This window comes from Tubulanus polymorphus, chromosome 3 (assembly GCF_964204645.1).
Source record: "Tubulanus polymorphus chromosome 3, tnTubPoly1.2, whole genome shotgun sequence".
NCBI lineage: Eukaryota > Metazoa > Nemertea > Palaeonemertea > Tubulaniformes > Tubulanidae > Tubulanus > Tubulanus polymorphus.
In genome coordinates, this window is record NC_134027.1 from 9958469 (window position 1) to 9979630 (window position 21162).

Sequence of the window (21162 nt, forward strand, 5' to 3'; positions counted from 1 at the left end):
AAAGTTGCCCTTGGCAAATGCAATATGTGAAATGTAATGAATTTCCCAAATATTTCTCTGATTTGAGGAAAATATTTTCAAATTCCCAAATATTTCCAAACTGGGAATTATTATCTCAAAATTCCCAAGTTTTTCCCAATTCCTGTTCTGTGGGAACCATGTTCCGACTTGAGTGGTGTCTACTGTCAATTACCTGTAAAACTAAGCAATGGTGATGATGATGGGCCTTATAGTCATATCAAATTTATATTCACCCTTGCATACAATGCCACTTAGGCGCTTTGCTAGGCTGATTATATATTTGTGTTCGCTTTTGTTTTTTTTTTTATAAAGATGAATGGTAAAAAAATATGATGATGATGATGATTACATATGAGATGATGATATTATCGCTGACTTTATTTTCAGTGAGTTTTCTAAAGAGCGAGAAAAAGCGAAAAGTCGCGGCGACTTCCAGAAACTACGCGAGAAGCAGCAGTTAGAAGAGGATTTACGCGGATATTTAGATTGGATTACGCAAGCCGAGGATATAGATCCAGAGAATGAAGATGACGACGGGACTGATCCCGGACCGAGGCATAGTAAGTTATCCAATTATACTCGATGATATCGCAATCAAGCCTGCCATCCGTAAGAGGATCAATCAGAAACGCTTTCACACGTTCTGCGGACGTTATTCATGTAATGGAAAGTAACCTGTAACGATTTTATGTGCGTCTGCTAGCATGAAAATATGAGCTTGCACTTTTCGTCCGTATACATTGAAGTCTCGGATTGATCACCATCGTTTAATCTGGGTGATATCACTGGTCCAATCATTTGTATCCCATCTTAGGGTATGTGAGCCACGTCTCGCCATGTAAAAGTTTCTAATAAGAACGTATGATTGCTGATGGGGTACAGGCACACGAGCTATCCTGGCAGATGGCGCCACTTAGCTGTATGCGAAATGCTGATAAAAATTTTCCTTGATCTCAGTTTTCGGTCTTATGATAAAAAAATTAGGCAAATAATGTATCCAAGAGTTTGTATGTGCAACAATTTTCGAACACCATGCATAAAATTAGAGAAATTTTTGCCAGCATTGACGTTGTACTGCACGCTAGTGAACCTAGGCGGATAATGGTGGAATTTCGCATGCCACAGTAGCGTTGCCGGTACCCCTTTATTGAAACGAGCATCTGCACAATGTTGTTTGATTTCCTACTTATACACTTGCTATATTTATCGTTTTTCACTGATTTGACTCAACGTTCGTGCATGCATAGTGTGTACATCGGAAGCTTGGTATTTAATCTCATTTCGATATTGAAGGACATTTCCGTCGCACGATGGAATCCTTACTTAATTCAGCCGTTAGTCTAGATGCTGTATTCTCTGAATGACCGACCCGGTCTCCCGAGAGTACCGAACACGAGTATACACTTCCATGGCACTTACCGAATGTTTATGATGGTCTTATAAGGGATTCTTGTTTCAAATCTTAATGCTAGCAGCAGTCCATTAGTGGTCATTGCCCTGCGCTGTACGATTCATACGAGGCCAAAATGTCGTGAACGCGAGAACGATTGTCGATAGAAAATTCTTCCGAGATGTTTTTCGCGTTGGTCTGAGTAAAGAAGCAGCGGCGCTATTTCACTTCGAAATCAGATGGGGCCGTACTGTTTTGAAGCGGGAATATTTCTAGTAGAGCTTTGCTTAGCGCAGTGCAGCGGTCGAACGCTGTTAAGATTTATGGAAAAATTAAAATTCCAAATACGAGTTGTAATTTCCATTCTCCTGATGATGATTGGCTTCAAATTATGAAATCTAGGAAACAAATGCTGTCGATACGTCCAACGAGCCATCAGCACGCTTACTGCGCAATTACTAGTCTTGCAAGGTCGTTTTTGAGAATCTACTGAGAGCGATTCCCATGAGATCCATATTCGCTGTAAATATATACATATCATCAGGCAATCGTCCGTCTTTATTGGAGAGAAAGAAATTGTTTATTTGCGGTCGGTTGCTGTCATTAATTCATTAGCTCTTTTGAATTATGGAGATCTTAAATACTGTTCTAAAGTTTGATTGATTGTTTTGAAATTTATGGAAGCCAATAATCGCCAACCATGAGAAAAAAGATGTGAATGTATCAAATTTCTCATCGTTTAACTCACAACTTCCATACGAAACTTGTACGTGTATGTTCACATGACTTTTAACTGTTACATCATCAGATTTCTGGGTCATCCGATTTGAGATTTCTGGGCCTTAGAAAATATGTTGTTATTACTGACGATTTAACTGTTTTCAGAACTGTTAAAGTGTATGAAGACAAGAATTGCTTTCACATTTTCCCACAGGGTGGCCACTGACCTTGAAAACTCAGGGAATCAGAAAAATCATGGAAACTGGACAGAAAGAAATCTTTTTAAATTTGACGGATTTTACCAAAAACTCATGGAATTCAGATATTGCTATTGACCATTTGTTTCTTTATCAGTACGTGATTCACTGAAACATGTACGAATTGTAATATTTTTAACCTAGATGTTTCACTGATACACTCAAGGAGTTTCTTGTAATCGCACGCAAAAATCAGGGAAAACTCGAGGGATTTGTAAATCGGTGGTAAGTGGCCACCATATCCTATGGGTCCCCCACATACGTATTTTAACTGAACAGTGCTAATGCCTAGAATAGATCCAGGATGGGGGTCCGCGCTGCAAGTTCATCTAAATCTGCGTAATGGCATGCGAGTGTAGCGCGAGAATGTGCACGTGGGCACGCGCTGCGCGCCATGCATTGTTACACGACAAAACCTGCGCAAAATAATGTATTGTTATCGCAGTCATCATCGATCAGGCGCGCTACTCGAATCTGTATTCCGCTCTGCAAAGTTATATCAGTTATTAATTTCTGTCGCGTACTGTTAAAGAGCTGCCACCGCGGCCACCGCTGTTGCCGTCGTCGCTCTGTATGATGTATGAAATCGCCGTGTCGTCGTCATTGGTAAATCTTATTTAATGCTCGATGATGATTAATGTTGCGGCATTAACACCGAGTGGCTGGACTTTTCATTCGGATCTATAACTACGGCCGCGGCACGCGTTCGTTCGCTCGTTCGCTCGCTCGCTCGTCCGTGTTAGTATCTGTTGCTTAGTTACTCGCGTTATTTAACGAACAATGAAAAGACCGACTATACCGGCGCTGTAACCCGATTATGAATTATTATTCGGCCGCGTTATTCGATTCGAACCTTCATTCGTCCTTCGTCGATTGGAGACATGCCCAAGTATCAATTTTGTTAACGAACCTATAACAATGGTAGTAGCCGTACTAGAACGTGGAGAGTAGATAATATGACAAAAACCAACGAGGGTACAAATCTGACCATTTTAGCGCTGACCAATTCATACCCGAAAGTGTTGGAGATAATTTGAAAATATTTAAAATTTCCAGCCCACAGTGTTGAATAATGGGCATGCTGCTACAGTTGTGTCTACACTGTAGTGCAGTACATCATTAGTTACTAATATTTAACTTTGTGTGACGGGTGTTGCCATCTTTCAATAGAGATAAAAACTAATTATAAATGACATCAATGCACTGCGATGCGGTGTACTAGCAAAGTCATCAATTCATACACCGCACAGCGGTGTCGATGCACTGAAAGGGTTAAAAACAAAATTAACATTCAAAAAATTTTTCAAATTAGAAATTTAAAACAGAGGACCAGTCCTCGTAACGGCTTAAGAAGTTTTTATGAGATGATATTTGTCTTAGGTCTTACGTACATTGTCATTGTTACTGCTATACAGGATTGATGAAAATGCCCTGGGCTGCAGAAAACCTGTTATAGCTGTTCCACTATGCAGCTGTATATTCAGTGAATTTTCACTTGAGTTTGAAAGAGTTGTTAAGTAGTCAAAATCGCCAGATTCGTGGAACCAGCTTTTTAGTTTTCAGAAATTGAAAAAAAATGAAGTACCCTAGTTTCTTAAGCAATTGAAAAAAAATCATTTAAGCAGTAGAGATTACGAGATTCGTGGAACCAACTTTCCCTAAAAAAAAGGAGTTTATGTCAAAGAACTTTCTCAAGCAGTAGAAATATCGACAAGATTTTTCATACCATTTCCGAGAATCATTAGAAATCTTTGATGAAAGCTTGGTAGAAACTTGCTAGCGATTTCTGGTGGATGAAATGTTTCCTTAAATGTTCTGAGAGGGAGGCGATGCACGGACCTCTTATGGCTCTCTCTCCCCCTCTCTCCCTCACTCCCTCTCTCTCCCCTCCTCTCGACACATGACAAATTGCAAATGGATTATTCATATTTCTTTGCTAGATGAAGATGTTGCTAAATTATTCATGGTAATGCTGATTTGTATTTGCGTCCTTCCATATTCGGCGAGATTTGAGATGTATAACTCGTCTGCGGTAGCTCTACGTCACTATATCATTCACGTATCCGAAGATATGATTACCTATATGATTTATACCTGCAGTCCCTCATAATCCAACCGCTATCATTGGATATAGATTTTTAGACGCTGTGAAAACCACTACAATAATGTTTATAGACTAATGTCTATTTCAACCTGACTTGAGAGCATACAGGGTAGCCTAGCTCAGTCAATTTTTGTGGTACATAGCCTACCTGATAAAAGTCTTATTAGGACCAGAATGCATTGGCAGTCGACCTAAATCATCATTTTTAATCCATTTGAAACTGTATTGAAGGATATCCAAAAAATCTGCATTGAGAGGGGTTCCTGAGAGAAAAGAGACTCCATGATTTGAAAGTTTAACAATATGTTTCCATGCCTACCAACTGAAATTTGATGCGTAGGTATGGAAACATATTGTTAACCTTTCAAATCATGGAGTCACTTCTCTTCATTTAACCCCTTTCAGTGAAGACTTTTTGGATATCCTTCAATACAGTTTCAAATGGATTTAAAAATGATGATTTAGGTCGACTGCCTGTCCTTTCTGGTCCTATTAAGACTTTCATCAGGTATGTACTACCAAAAATTAGCGAGCTAGGCCACCCGGTATGCTCTCAAGTCAGGTCAAAATAGACAGAATAGAGCAGAAAGTGGCCACACTGAATGATGTGCAGATATTATCGTTCGATTAGGGTTAAGTGAAACGTTACCTGTTTTCTCGTAATCGGCCGGGTCATTTCGTGAACTGCAATAAAATTTGGAACCAGTTCCTTTCTATAACTACCGGGTCTGTTATTGTTAGTTTGATCATGATTTTAAAGTAATCAATGTACAGCGTATATGTGGCCGGCCGGGTTGACTATTAAGCTCGGCAGAAATGAAAAACGAGGTATCAATTATTTTTTTTGGCCTTAACTACTTAATACATGAAACAAATTCATTCCTCATCAGTTTGTACAGAAAACAAATTGAGTGTTCATCGCCTTCTCGTCCGGAAAATCCTTCGTTTCATCGACCATTCCCGTATTGAATACGTCCCCGTGTTTACGCCGAGTCCAAGAAATATACATTAATTTTTCAGATAAAACAACAAGTGATACGGGATCATCGGAAAAAACGGAGGAGCTAGGTAGCGGCGATATCCAGCAGCAATCGTGGTGGCATAGAAAAAGGTAAGCTATCGTTGCCATGGTAACTGCGACTGACAATAATTTCAAGAAAACGGCTCTCGTCTCGTATTGAACGTCGCCGAGCCGTAGGAGAGCGGTCGACGGACGATCTCGTAACGCGACGCGTCGTTGAAATCGTTTGACCAATCGAATTGTGAAAAGTCGTCGTAGCGATCCGTATGACCTTACCGTTCTATTGTTCTCGGATGTTGTCGTCGATGGCAACCGGTAATTCGGTAGATTCCGCAAAATTGTAGGGGCGAAAAATGGACGTTTTTGGTCATTTTTCCCGATATTTCAATGTGGAAAATGTGAAATGAATTGGACAGGCAATCATGTACAGATCTTGATATGGAGTGCAATATTTTTCTAATTTTCTAATCATCAGAGGCCAGTTGCATGATCACGGCTTAGACTTAAGACTAGTCTGATATCAACTTCTTTCGCCAATCTGTCAACATGATACTAGTCTTGAAATTTTAGACCTCTTTTGAACTTACGATGCAACTAGGCCCAGCATTTCAAACTAAAATGTTTACATTACAGATATTCAATTTTTAGGCAACTGAATGCCATATGACGAAATGTTTTGGTTGTTTGAAAGTGTTTCTTCAATAGTTTCTAACGAAAGAATAATGACTGCTGGCGTTATATTCTCATATGGTTTTCAGCAGCATGAATTCATCCTTAACGCATGGGCCTCCGTTCATTGATATCTAACAAAAAGCTATATCAATATGAAATAGTTGATGATAGTTTAAGACAACTACTTCCGCCTAGCTACTGGATTCCTAACCCTCGTACTGACTATTTCCCCATACAGACAAAGTCCATGGTCAGGTTGCAATATCAGATTTATGGGCTTGGTTGTTCAATTGTCAAATTTTACCTAAATCAGCTATGTCTTGGCTTATGTCAGAGTTAAGTAGAAGCAAGTCAAAAGCCAGAACTGAGCTCATAACACCTATACTCTTCTTGCCAATCAAACTGCTATCTATCTTTTGAGTTGTAATTTTGTGTTTTCCAATGAATGGATAATGGGCTAATAGTCTTTAGCCGAAATGTTTCTCAAATATATATGAACTTCATTTCAAGAACTTTCTGGGAATTCCGGGTTAGGTTTAGAGATAGAGGTTAATGTAGCAGAATCATTAGGGAAACCATGGACAGCAAATCAAAGAAGATTTCTGCGATTAGTAAAATTCTGTTATTTACTGGTGCGAGTAATTCCATGATTGTTGATCACCGTTATGAAAGGATGAAATATAGGAATGGTTGTTCATTTTATCGAAGATTTCGATGAAACCCTACTTACGCCATTGCGGCTGCAAAAAAAATTTCAATATTTCAAATTCCATCTGTCAAGAGTTGATTGGCCGATAATTGAACCGGCTCTGATTCGTAGTAAAATTTCTCAGCAAAAATTGCTCGCGTTGAAATTTTCACAGCGATGAGACGCGCGCCCGTCGTCGATGAAATTCAATAACGCTCGTCGCAGATTTATGGATATATCTGTTGCGCGTTCACGCTTGGTCGAGCAAACATCGACTTACCCGAACGTACGGGGAATCTGAATGATAGCTTTGAGAATTCGGCTCTCAAATTTAGTTTTTCCACATACCTGAAATTTCCTTAAACTTTTGCGCAAAAGGTCCAGAAAATGCTGCTCTCAAGCTTCGAATGTCAAAAATCAAGACTTTAAAAACATTCAAGCAATTTCAAGGATTCAGAAATGCTTGTTTTCCTTCAACACTTGGCAGATACGGTGCAAAGTATTGCATGTAGTTCCCTATATAAGTTCTAACCGCCTTTCAAAAAATCCTAGTGTCGTCCTCGTTATTCTGGATTTTTAGTCTATAAAATTTGAATATTTCTATTCATGATTTCCTAGTTTTTTTTTTCGCGGAAATCTCAATCTTGCCTTCGCAAACAAACTGTAAATTTCAGAGATTTTAACTATTGCCATTTTTATGACGATTCTCGAAAATTCTCGTAAAATTATTAGATTTCAGCATTTCTCGGAAAACACTCGATGATTCGCGAGTTCATTTCGTGTTGTGCCGTCGTTTGAATCCGGATTGATCGGAGAGTTGAATTACTCGGCACGGTTATACTTGCAATGACTTTGTCACGTCATTTGATAACCGCTAGCTGATAAAATCTTTGATTTTGTCTCGGCACTCTCGGGTGCGTGCACGCGAACAAACATCCCGTTGGCAATGTTTATCATGGCAAATTATATATAGACATGTGAAGTATAGCTTCCAGCATGCATAGTTATATTTTTCGAGACGGATGGCACAGCTAGTCATCAGATATTTTAGCAGATATTTGGCACAGCTAGTCATCAGAGGCGCAGTGGCTGAGTGGTTAAAGCCGCTGGTCACTGGTCTTGTCAATCCAGGGTTCATGGGTTCAAACCCTGGTGGCGACAGAGTTTCTTGGTCGAAGGTTCTTCTCCTGTCTCTGCCCCATTGGGAAAGAGAAACATCGAACCTGCTTGCTCGCTTAGAGGGTTGAGGGTGTTAGAAAAAAAAGAAAATATTTTAGCCTCGATAGCAAGAATTGGGTCAAATAAGGCCCAGAACAACTGTTCACACGGATGCCTAACCGTTAGTACCGGACCAAATTTGGCCTGACCGAAAACCTCGGACTAGGCCTTAATCACATATTAGCGGAGGCCAAGTTATGTGTGTGTGAATTGCTCCTGGTTCCGGAAGTGATTCACTCTGCTTCGTCTAATGCTCTCTAATAAGGCTTTGGCAAAATTTGACTCGGGCCTGATCCGTGCGGCCCTCGCCCAATCGTCTCCGTGTGATCGCGGCTTATAACGATCCCATCGGCTATCCGTGACCACGTGGTCCTATATATATATATATATATATATATATATATATATATATATATATATATATATATATATATATATATATATATGTATATTCCCTATGCTAAGAGTTGAGAAAGTATATCGTGTGACTATTAGGACTACGCGTTATTATTGCTATCATCAGCATAATTGAGACAATTTTCGTCATCGTCGTCATCGCTGCATCTGGGTAGCCGACGATTCATTGATACGTCCTGTTTACATCATAGGATCCGTGATGATTTTCACCGCGAGCGATGATCTTAATGATCTGACGAAGGATCATCGGGATGCGTAATGGCGGCGCGGCGTGTAATATTCAACTCAGCTAGGTCAAATACGACGGCGAATAACGAACTAATTTCGTCTCGCCGTCAAATTTCATCCCCACCCTGAGAAGAAAGGTTGTTGTAGGGGCAGATCCGGAATTGTGGTGACACGGGGATTATCGGTACCAATTGGGCGAACTTCTATCATCTAGATCGTAGGGCTTAGTATCAAAGAAGGGCAGGGCCACCCAACTTACTTTACTGTTTCAGCCTCTCTTTTCTGATATCTGTATAACACAGACTCTGTAATCCCCGGAGTCAGATACCTTTTGATTATAGGTACCCCAGACAAAGCGATGTGAAGGTGAATTAATCATCTGACGTTTTTAAAAATGGCGACATGTTAAGTGTGCCAGGATTTGGAAAAACCTACAATTATACCAATCTAAATCGAATTTCGTATTGAATCTGCATACGTAACGCTTTAATGGATCTTTTAGGCATTTTCAGGCTTTTCAACAACGGTATTCTGTAAATTTGGAGGGCGTCCAACTCGAGAGAGCTATATAGAAAGATGTATCCGTGCTCCAGACATATCAGTCACGAATCTGCCCCATTTATTAATTTATGCAAGACACAATACTGGCAGGTCTATTATATCTGATAAGTGCGCTGATATTTATCTCCATATCCACCGTCATTTGGGTTTCACAGAGTAAACGTCGTCAAAGTCTTTCAAGCGCGGGATTATCAAAGGCGGTTGACTTTTTTTCAAGAGGCCGAATTCCCAGGTTAGGTATGACGTGACAGAGTCAATAAATCAACTCCGTTGTCATCACTGTCATACGGTATGTGGGTATGGTATATCGGAGTAATAACAGTTTGCGCGTGCGATGGTCAGTGCTACAACGGCGGACTCGGATACTTGCCAACTTGGTCATCACGATCGAACCAATATTTCTTGAAAGTGAATTGATTTTTTTCTCGTGAAAACCACTGCAGCATGAGCGCAAAGATGAATCCAAGTTGTGCTGGTCGAGTGTTGTAGTGAAGTTTAGTTATGGCGTTCGTAGTTCAAATTGAAATGACATTGTGTGAACTTATCGTTCGTGTCATTCTCATGAAAGTCAAGTGTATTATGGAACACAATTATTTGAATTAAATAAATCATAAATCATTTGATGAAATAATGAATGGCCTTCAACTGCTGATACTATTAAATGCCTTCTTGATCTTTATCGGATGGTTCCTCGGCAGTTCAGTGTAATTGCGGCTATTTTCAGTTTTACTTTCGCGTAAAGCCGAGACCAAGGCTGGATTTTGTTCGCCTGGAAAAAAGAAATTGAAACACAAAGAAATATCCAACACACCGAGGCATTATTATCATCTTTGTGAGGACACGATGCGCTCCGAATGATTATCTGACAATCACTCCAGTAGAAGTGCCTTTGCTAATGGACATTTTTCTAGATGTGGAAAACAACAACTACTAAAGTGATGGCTATATTTACTCGTCATCTGCGCGTGTCTGATTTTCTTCAAGATGGCATTGCCAAGTGTCCTTGACTCTTTCGGAGAAATTTCATGAATATATGCGGTTTGTCTGCATCTAAAAAAACAAGATTGGTTCTCTGATAGCGATCAGTCAGTCACCTCAGATGTTATTTTGGCTGGGCATGACTTTGACTTCAAATGCAATTTTTTTCAATTTATCTAGATTTGATAAGCAATATGGACATGTATGATGTGTTAGTGAGAGTCATCTTTTCGAAAACATAACTTTTTCTGTCTACATTGCTTTCCGAAGACCTGGGTTTGTTTAAGAACAACAAGTTAGAATAAAAGGTTTCTTTTATTTCACTGAAACCATGTTTTTCAAAACATCCGACGTTTGGTTCGTGTAGCGAAAAACGGAGTCGCGTTGCTTAGCATTGTTTTTGCGAGGAAATTGATGAAACATGTGGCTGAAGAAAAATCTGGGTTTTCGAAGGATTAGTAGATATCATTTTACTTTTAGTTGTTTCTGCGAAAGGCTGTGTTGAATGAGTGCTACAATGCGAAATCAGCAGTTGATGAAAACAAGTTTCTGCAGAATGGTTTTTCTTTTTAGCAATGAATTTATTTCCATAATATACATTAGTACAAGAGACTTACAAAATAGACTTACAAACCGCATTTAAAATGCATTATATGCTTATATATTATATGTACTGATGAAAATGATGGAAATAATTAATGTACATAGAACGCAGAATGTACACAGAGTGGTTGATGACTAGATTAACTAACTCTATAGACTAAATATATCAACTTGGTTATTCTATATGTCTAACTGTAAACCCTTCCGCTGAGTACCAGTCTAAAAATGCATTTAAGTTCCCTAGACTAGTTGAAATACCTTAGATAGGTAGTCGGGATCGATAAGATCTGGTTTGAAATGTTACTAGAATGACTCCTTTAGGAGACTAACTTCATATTACTTTTATGTGTGCGAATTTGATTAATTCCGGTCGAAATGTTGTCGATAAGTGGAGACGATCCTGTTGAATATATTATTGTTTTGTGTTATAGCCTACAAGAAATGCAATTATATGTGTAAGTACAAAGTAAAACGTCATGGCTGTCTTGCCTTGAATTCGTTGCTATATTAGATTAACGGGCAATGCTGCGCACGCTACATTTTTGATGCGGCTTAGCCAGTAATTTCTTTCTTAAGTTAGCCGCTCGACCATGGGAATACAAATTCATTGCGGCAATTATTCGAAAAACGTTTGGTGCAAAAAAGTCAAGGTATCGACCAATGAGCCAGCGATATTTTTGGTCATACCTGAAGTAAAGTCGATTCATGAATTCCTCATGGTTTTCTTAATTGTAATTCATCTGAAAATACATTTTAGCATGTACGCTAATCGTAACTCGCAAGGTTTAATTCCTATTGAATTAGGCGATATTTCTAGGTACTAACCATGCTTATTTCAGAAATGAGAAAATTCTGTAGATTTCATTTTGAATTGATCGGGTGCAAATTTGATTGTAGGTTATATATAGCGCTAACTAATCAAGTAACTTTATTTTGCTAACGAAAATTTTCACAGGATTAATAAGTTAACTTTTGCGAACGGACCATAAACTTATGCTTTCCATACCCATCCATTCTTCAGCGTTAAGATTCTCTGGATTTCCTGTTGACTTTTGCCTAATATATCAACACCCCAAAATTTATGTATGTATTTATGTATTTTCCTTCGAATACCATGTTTTCGGCGAAATTGAGGTAAGTTCACCGCGGCATGAGAACCTGTCAAAAATCGGCGATTGGTCGCGGCAATCGAAAATTGCTTCCAACGCGCCTGAATCTACCATAACTTCAATCTGATCCGGCGCAACATTATCAGTCAACAAATAACAAGTCAATAGAGAGTGAAATGGACAGATGGAATTAAACGAGGAAATCGAGAGGTTGCTATTGACAGGAATCGTCTATAACACCCAGGGTCCTGATCTTTGCGTCAGCCGGATTGTTTGCTCATGAAGAGATGGTAGTTAACCCTTTCCGAACTGCGTTAAAACCGACATGCTTTAATAAGCGAGAGTCGGCATTGATGTCGTCAACATTTCCAGAATTCAATCTCTCTCGACTGAGTTGATGAAGTAACTGTATCTAAATGTCAGCGTCATTAGTGAAGCAACGCTGCGGGAAGACTTAGCTGGCATGCGGGTCAAAGAAGATAAAACTGGAATCGAAAGTACCGCAGTGGTCCAGAAGGTGCGTGCACCTCCTTTTTCCGCAGCGTGACCTTGGAATTTTCTACCTAAGACTTTTTGTTTAGAAAACAGTGAAATTGTGAACATATTTCATTACTGATTTCAACCAGGAACGTGCTCAGAATAAACTAGTTTTACGAAATTTCCTGTAGTAAGTAGTGCGCTCCCCCTTTTCCGAAAAACTGGATCCGACCCTGTACTGTGTTGAGCTTAATCATTTCATGCGTATTTTTTGCGATTTTTCACGGACTCGTTTCCGCATAAGGACTCATTAAGGGTAGATAGATAGTATCAGGGTTTGTCCACATTGTTTGGTACTTCTTAAGCTAAGCATACATCGACAAAGCGACTGGAGACAACTAGTTGCTAGTGAGCGAGTACCCCGCTCAGATCGAAAATTTAATGAAAACCAGCAACTGCGTGGCTCATGCCGGTCGCTAGGTCCATAGCGCACACATCGACAGCAACTGAGATGTGTTTTAGCAAATATTCTTGAGGGCATGACAAGTCACGTGACAAATAGCTTTGTTTTAGTCAGTTACAACCATGTGTTGTTGATTATGGAGCGCTCACATTGCCGGATATGAGAGCAACTGAGTACAACTAGTTGCTCAAAAGTAGAACATGAGCAACTGGGTAGAACTGGAGATAGATGGATGCTAACCAATCGTAAGCTGGCTCACATCGACAAATTCGAGCAACTGATTGTATCCAGCCAGTTGCTCTCATGTGCCGAAGACTGCCCGGCAACTAGTTGTCTCCAATCGCAATGTCGATGTACGCTAGGCTTTATTCTTGACCTGATCAGAATGAAAACCCCGCCGAGACTCCTCTCCGCATATTTTTCCATAATCAATTGTTTTTTCGCGTGAAATTATTCGACACGATTCTCGTTATTCTCGGTGAAACATTCGAGATTCTAATCGTGAATTAATTCTTTCGATATAACGCAATTTGATTTTGCCCCAACGTTCATCTCCATAGCAACCACCCAAGACAAGAAACAAAAAAGGTATCGCGTTGTAAAGGTTTACTTTAATATTCACACTTTAATATTCACACGAATAGAAATAATAATGAATTATTTTTTTCATATACCTAGAAATCAGAAAAGTCCAACTAATAGAAAAGAGAGCCTTGGCGTGTTCATTATAAACGTCATCAAAAACAATTTTTGCACTGGGATGTTTTTGAAGGAATTTAAAACCTGCTGCCTTTTCATTGGCTGTTACAATGAAAAGCAATATTAGCGTACACGGAATTGTCGGTCATATAAATCAAATCAATGCGCCCAACGAGATCTCAATCTTCGGTATGAACTTGCTGCTTGATGATTTATGACAGATCCGTACAACTTCAATTTAATGAACTATTATCAGCTGTTCATTGATTGATATTGTTGTTGTGGATAGTACACACCTGAAACTGGCGTGGATTCCTTCCAAACTGTTAATTAATCAAATTTATTTTATAGCTATACAATACCACAAATACATAAATAGGATATAATGTACAACGCTTATAAAAGCCTGTAAACCATTCATCTCTGGTAGCAATTTCCACACAAATGAATAGTCATAGAAATATGATCTTGGTATCATTGGTTTCAGCGAGCTTTCCTCTGTTGAATGGATTATGTATTTTTGATAAAGCTCCTTACACTGAAAACAAGAAAAGGATTTTGTGTGTTAGGTGTTGCATTGTATAGTTTGCCTGGGCAATGGTAGACTCAGCGTGATGTGACATACATTGAAAGAAAACAGTGGCACAATAAGTGAAGTAGTGATTGCATCACATGATAACAAAATGGCAGTGTTGTGATCAGTCATGTAATCCGCTCATTGTCACCGATGGGGAGCTGCAACACCAAGTTATCCCACCAGATGGTGTGACAAACACTCAGTCTTTCGTTGTCAAAATAAGTTCATAGTCAATAAGCTTCAAACCGAGTTTTAAGGCTCCTGAAACCATACGTTATCACGCCATTATGCCACCAGATATGGGTATAATTATCAATAGTAATGATCCATTTAAGAGAAAAGTTCCTTCAGTTTTCACTGAAATGTAGAAGAAATTGAATGCGGAGGACTGAGTAACTACTAGCGACACCTGGCAGATCCTTGCTTGCCACAGGAGCTTTGGAGGTTCCCCATTGGTTATTACATACTCCAGTGTCTTTCACTTGGAAAACCCTCCTAAGCAATCGAAACAATAGTTCTGATTTTGTTAAAACCACGAAGATAGGTAGACAGTAACCAGTAACTTAAACCATTTAGTTAAATCGACTTGTTACCGCTGTTAAGAATATAGATTATATTTGCCGCTTCATAAATCTTAATGAAATATCTCGGATCGTTGACATTCTAAGTATCCTTCATTATATTTATTGATCTCTAGACAAGGTCGGCTGATTGGATTCAATGGTCTACTAAATTTCATTTCAATGATTGTTATTGTTGTCGCCCTCTCGTGTGGGATATTAGGAATTTACTAAACGTGCAGAAAGGTTGGAAGGTATACATCAGAAATACCATAAACTAGCCGTAATGATATGTTATGTTTAGGCCAGTTATTCTTAATCCGCCATCACACGTAGACGATTCATACCCAAGTCAAATTTGGCCATTCACTCAATACTAAATAATGCTTCAACAAAGTGAAGTGAGCCACTACCAGGACCATTTGCAATTGACGCGCAATAATTTGGCCCCTGCAGCTGAAATTTGGCTGGGGCTTGGTCTGATGTTTTTGGTTGGGCCTAACAGACAGGCACCCATGCGATCAGTTGTCGCAGGCCTAATTTGGCCTCGGCCAAAATCCATATGATCGTGGCTGTAGATTCCTTAGGGAATCTTATCAGTTGATTGATAGTGGAATACGTGCTTTATGCATTTTCAACGCGGTTAATGACTATCTTTGAATTCTTTTTCACCGATGCAAGATTTTTATCGCATCGATGAAACGTTCTTACATTTCGGATATTAAAATCTTAGATTATGGGGGTCACCACTCAAGAGTGGCACTCGCTGATAATCAAGAGGAACATGCAGCGATTAGCAAGTATACCGAATTCATGAGGCCTATACTAGCCTAACCGGTATTTACCATCGCTCTGTGTCACCATGACAATAATGCTGTATGTCGTTTCCCACATTTTGACGACGCGCCCGCGGCTATTTTTCCGCAAAACTGGATTAGCTTTGTTCTGGCATAATTTAAACCAACATTCTAATAAAGCTAATTACGGATTCTTTCATTAGCGGGGGGGGGGCAAATCCGCATAACGATCATCCGACTATGCGATATTAGGTGAAAAATTCAGCGCTCGGTCATTTTCTAGAACAGGTGTCTAACATTACGCTGACGGAATTAGAACCACCAGAAGAGTAATGCGTGAAAATAGCAACCCCCCTTCGTTGCAACAAATTGGTGCCTATTACTTTACTTACAATATTGGCTGAAGCTTAATGAGCTTTTGCTGTACATGCCTTCTTCCAATAATGACAGCTACGTAGCCATGTTAGAAATATATATTATATTTTAAATTCTCAGGAGTCTAATTTCCACGAAACTAATTTTCACGAAACTGGCTTTAACTAAATAGTATTCTTCAAGAAATGTCATATTCATCGAGGATATGCTCAAGATATTCAAAATAGTTGCGACGGCGTCCATCTTTGCAACATTAGCTATCGTGGCGGCCATCTTGAGACCAGCGTTACTGCTGCTCGGGATGCAATTTCTGTCGTCAAGTCTGATGGAACATTCACAGATCAAAGGTCCTTGTAGCGTTGCATCCGTGTTATTTAGGTCAGAACCACTCAATCTCGATTCCTTGTTCATCTGATCCGCCAGATACTTCATAACTCTTTATTTACACACCAAGGAATGGAGAAAGCCAGATTTTGTTACAACTCGACATCGGATGCGTAGGATGTGAGAGTGACTGTGTCCTGCTAAGCTGATCGCTTCTCAAGGATTCCATTATGTTTGTTATATTGAACTGTTGACCATGATAAATCTCGGTTTATCGTGTTTCCGGCCATTTTTTCTGTTGACACTGCCGACCGAAAGTGTTGATTCATCGCGATCATATACGACGACCGACCAGGTACTGCCTGCTGAAAAATTCTCGGAAAATTATATTCAATCATCGACGAACAGGAAGAAGCCAGTATTATGTTCACTGCAGATTTTCCCGGTGTGATCATTGATGATCTCGTCGGAGTCCTTACAAGTCCGCAGCAGTAGAATTAATACTAGTGGATAATATTGACCGCTATTTCGGTATTAGGCATATACAAATTTTTATACCCGATGACGAATATAGTGGGTACCATAAACGGTATTTTTCTTAAGCAAACGAATTGCGGACCAGGGCCCAGTTGTGAGTTGGGTATATAGCCACGATCACATGAAGACGATTTACCCCTGACCAGGCCAGTCAAATTTTACCCGTGCCTAATTAGTGAGCGCGCTCACACACAAACCACTCACGTGATATAAAGCATTTGATAACAAAATGAAGTGATTCATTTCCGGAACCAGTTGCAATTCACGAGCGACCATTTGTCCCGTGCTAAAAATTGGCTGAATTTCATCGGGCCAAAAACTCTTGTGTGATAGCAGCTTAAGTTGATGTAGAAGTCCTCTAAGTTGATTGTCCCTCGTGTTGACTAGCTTAAAAACAAGCACATTTCGAAATGCAAATCATTCGGATATATGGCTCTGGTATCCGAAGTATAGTTGTATGACATCGACGGTGTAGTGCCAATGAGGATGGGTTTCTCTGTCAAGGGGTGCAATTGGTACTTCACATCCGTTGCTGAGTTTGCATAAAGTGAAAGTTTTACATGGGGGGAGGAGGCTGTTTTGTGTTTCTATAAGCAGCGCATAGTAGGGTCCATGGATGCATCGCGATTGAACGGACAGAGCTATGCGCATTGATAGACCGCCAATAAGAAAGCGGCACAGGCACGTGGATATTACGTATATGTTTGTATAACTACTATATACGTATATACAGTCTTGATAAGAATAATTCTTAATTTGTTAGATCAGTAATCCTTGGTAGGTATAAATGGTGATAATGCCATTTCAATTGAGAGGGCACGACTGGGCCTGTTTTTACTGTATAAACGCGGCCGGAAGTCGAACGAAACTACCATTCGAAATAAAAGAAATGTTAAAGGAAAGAATTGTAATTTCTGAAATATATCTCATTCGAATCATTCATCTCGTTCCTCTCTATCTTTCTCTCTCTCTCTCTGCGTGGTCTCTGCGCCAACAATAGGAAAATCCGAGCCGCAACCCCTATACATACGTTAATGCAGTTTACCGACGCTACTTCGCCACCCAATGAAACCATTAAGTCCCAACCACCACCGACGTAAGTCACACTCATTGGCATCGGTGTTGTCCGATTTTTTATTATCATATCAAACTGTTGTAGATTATCATTATTATTATTATTAATTATTATCATTATTACCATTGATATGAACCGATGAAAAGGTTTTAAATCGGTAGCTTGCTTTGCCGCCTTTATTTTCACGGGAGCCTGGTTCGATATGATATGATTATGCGGGCTTTTTTCTTCGTTACGTATATTTCGTTGTCTTCTGAAAAAAAAATGAAAATTTTTCTTTTCCCCGTCGACGGCGTGGAAATTTTCACGTAAAAAATCATCGCCACACTTCACTTCGTCATCGTAATGATATGGTCATGCTTACACTCGGTATATCATCAGCGTTATGGTCGCCATGGATTTTCGTCGATTTTGTTTTTTTTAACGCATTGTTTACGGTTTCCGTGGTGACCATAATCTGGCGGACACTATCACTTTTTATGTGCGAGGGCCCGAAATGCATTGTTCTTTTCGGACGAAGCGCGGACGACGTCGAATTTCTTTGGTGTTTTTCACGAATGGTCGATGCATTGTTTTTTTTTCAACTTTTTAACATATGACTTTTTACGAATTTCTCAGTTGATTTTCAGCGATACTTTATTTCCAGCCATAATTTTCAACTTATGCATAGTGTTAGTATTAAAAGCCGATGCATGATACAGATATTTTGCTTGCCTTTGGCAATGATGTCCCTACGGCAGAATGAGGCACGGTGACTATTCTTTGAAAATTGTTATTCAATAATTTCTTAATGATATTAAACATCTGTGTCCGTTCCACATGAAAGCTGTAGGGGTATCACTGTATTAATTATGAGTGGTCAACTAGGTCAATATTAATAAGCAAGATCAATGAAACAATCATTAAGGCCGGTGACCATTCAACAGTTTTTGAATTAATGATATTAGGCACTTGTTTACTGATTTATGTCATTTGAATTTTCATAATCTTTCCATGTAAATGTTATCGAATGAAATATTTTCTTATCATAAATGATGATTCTGGTTGAATTTGTGTATATCTACGGATATGCAGCACGCTACTAAACTTTTCTGATTTGGTTAATTTCTTGTGTATGATTGTGGTCAATCACAACATGCTACCCTTAGGATTTCTAGTAGTTTGTGCCACCATCATGTGCTCATATACTAGCCATTTGATTTTGATGTATTTGAAAAGATGGCTATCTATTAAATCACTTGATTGCTATAGACCGTTTAACTTTGTGGTTATCAATGACCTTAGGTGCCAAGAATGGCAAATCTAGCGAAGTTTAGTAGCATTTGTTTGAGTGGGTATAGTTAACCCGCACTGGTGAAGAGGTGACTAATTGTATAATGATATGGCTACGTGTTTTTTCCATATATAACATAGCCAGTTCATTTTTCAGACCAGACTTATAAGGTCACTTAACAGTGCATAAGATCATTAATGAACAAGATCATTTGCAAACCTTACGTTCAAATACTACTAGGTCATCTATAGACCAGACCCAAGGTCATTAGCCCATTGCCGGTACTTGAAATTATCATTTAATGAATCGACAAATGATTCGACCAAATTCAATTTGGTTGCGTTCATGCTCATCGGTTGTGCTGATAAACCTGAAAGGAATTCATTATTTCGCTTGAAGTTTTTTTTTTAAAGACTTCCGAACGTTTCAATAAAAACAGATTCAAAATCACAGTCGCGATAAACAATTCCGCTTAATGATGATGCAAATGAATACTAATGCAATCGAAAGGTTTGGGGTCAAGTTTTGGTGAAAGCTGCGGTAATAGAGTAGCGATGAGAACAGTAATTTGATTTAGACGTAATCATATTCGCTGAATTTTGATTGTGATGTTGTATGCTTTTGGTGTATTTAGTAATCTTAATCGTAGTTTCATGGATTAATATGTGTTGCTTGTCTTTAGAAGTTTTATCAGATTTTCAATTTGTATATAAGTTTTTTTCTCGTTCATATACAAAAAAAGCCTATAAGTGGGTAGGTGTACTTTCATTTTGAGCTGGATATCAAAATTTTCTTTATGTTTTATTCCCGGAGGTGAATGAGCACGCTGTACAGAAATATTCCAATTCAGACGGAGTCTTTACTCTGCAAATATAATAAGAATTTCGTGAAAACTAATTTCCATTGAATATGAATCCGTTGTACAGCGTGCTTTGGCTTGAAAATTCTATACCATCAGATTTCAGTAGCAGAAGTAGAATTCTTTGCCTTAGCGATGAATATGTGTATAGGCTTTTCACGTTGATTTTTTTAACGTTTTGTGTCTGGAATGAATATGTTCGAAATGTCAGTTTTTTTAGTGAATTCTTATTACTGCAGCGCTGCTATAGTACTGTTTTCGCATCGCCAAAGTTTGACTAAAAATCTTCTAAAGCAGCATCGAGTAGGAATACTGTATTCATTGAAATAGGTTTGATTCGATAATGTATCAAATGTACATATGACCGGGAGTCCAATTGGTTGCGTGGCAATGGAGAAGGTTATTTTGTGATAACTACTGTTATTGTCAATAGTTTTTCCAAATCTGTACAAAAATGATGTATACAATGTATATGAATTAAATATATATAACATAAAAATTGAATATATACAATGTATACAAATTGGATATATACAATGTATATGAATTGAATATGTATACAATGTATACAAATTGAATATATACAGTGTATATGAATTTGATATATACAACATATGCAATCTGAATACATACAATGTATACAAATTGAACATATACATACAATGTATACAAATTGATTCAAAAATCTTTTCTGAGAATTCGTTTGTTTTTTTTTCTCGTTTTTCAGCCGTCGATTGCAGAAATGGAATCGTCGTTGCCGGCGTATGTGTCGACGAGTCGTTAAATCGCAGGCATTTTACTGGGCCGTCATAGTGTTAGTGTTCCTGAATACTGTTGTGCTCACATCCGAACATTACAAACAACCGCCCTGGCTAACAAGTTTCCAAGGTAAAAAAACCCGCCAAAAAATCCCCGACGAAAATGAGATGATACCATTTCTTCTAGTCAACATTGATCGTCGTCATGAAACATGAAATTTATGCTGACTGATTAACACACGTTTTTTACAATGTAAGCAAATGCCCCGGCTAGGTAAATACTGCACGATCTCAATACGTATGTGCAGTATCAGCTGCCAATGTGCATGCACATTATTTTAGACGAGCTAGCCGTACCATAAGTCCTTGTACATGTTTATTATGAACAACCATTTAACCAT

The 21162-nt window shown here is 38.8% G+C and overlaps 1 protein-coding gene across 1 annotated transcript in view; it reads left to right on the plus strand.

Annotated features, from left to right (window-relative positions):
• LOC141901021 (muscle calcium channel subunit alpha-1-like) overlaps window positions 1-21162 on the plus strand; it is a 92556-nt gene that overhangs the window by 38071 nt on the left and 33323 nt on the right. Inside the window, exons 8-11 of the mRNA XM_074788075.1 lie at window positions 409-581; window positions 5513-5603; window positions 11310-11333; window positions 20731-20891. Of these exons, the coding sequence (XP_074644176.1) occupies window positions 409-581; window positions 5513-5603; window positions 11310-11333; window positions 20731-20891 (449 nt within the window). The remainder of the gene's footprint in view (window positions 1-408; window positions 582-5512; window positions 5604-11309; window positions 11334-20730; window positions 20892-21162) is intronic.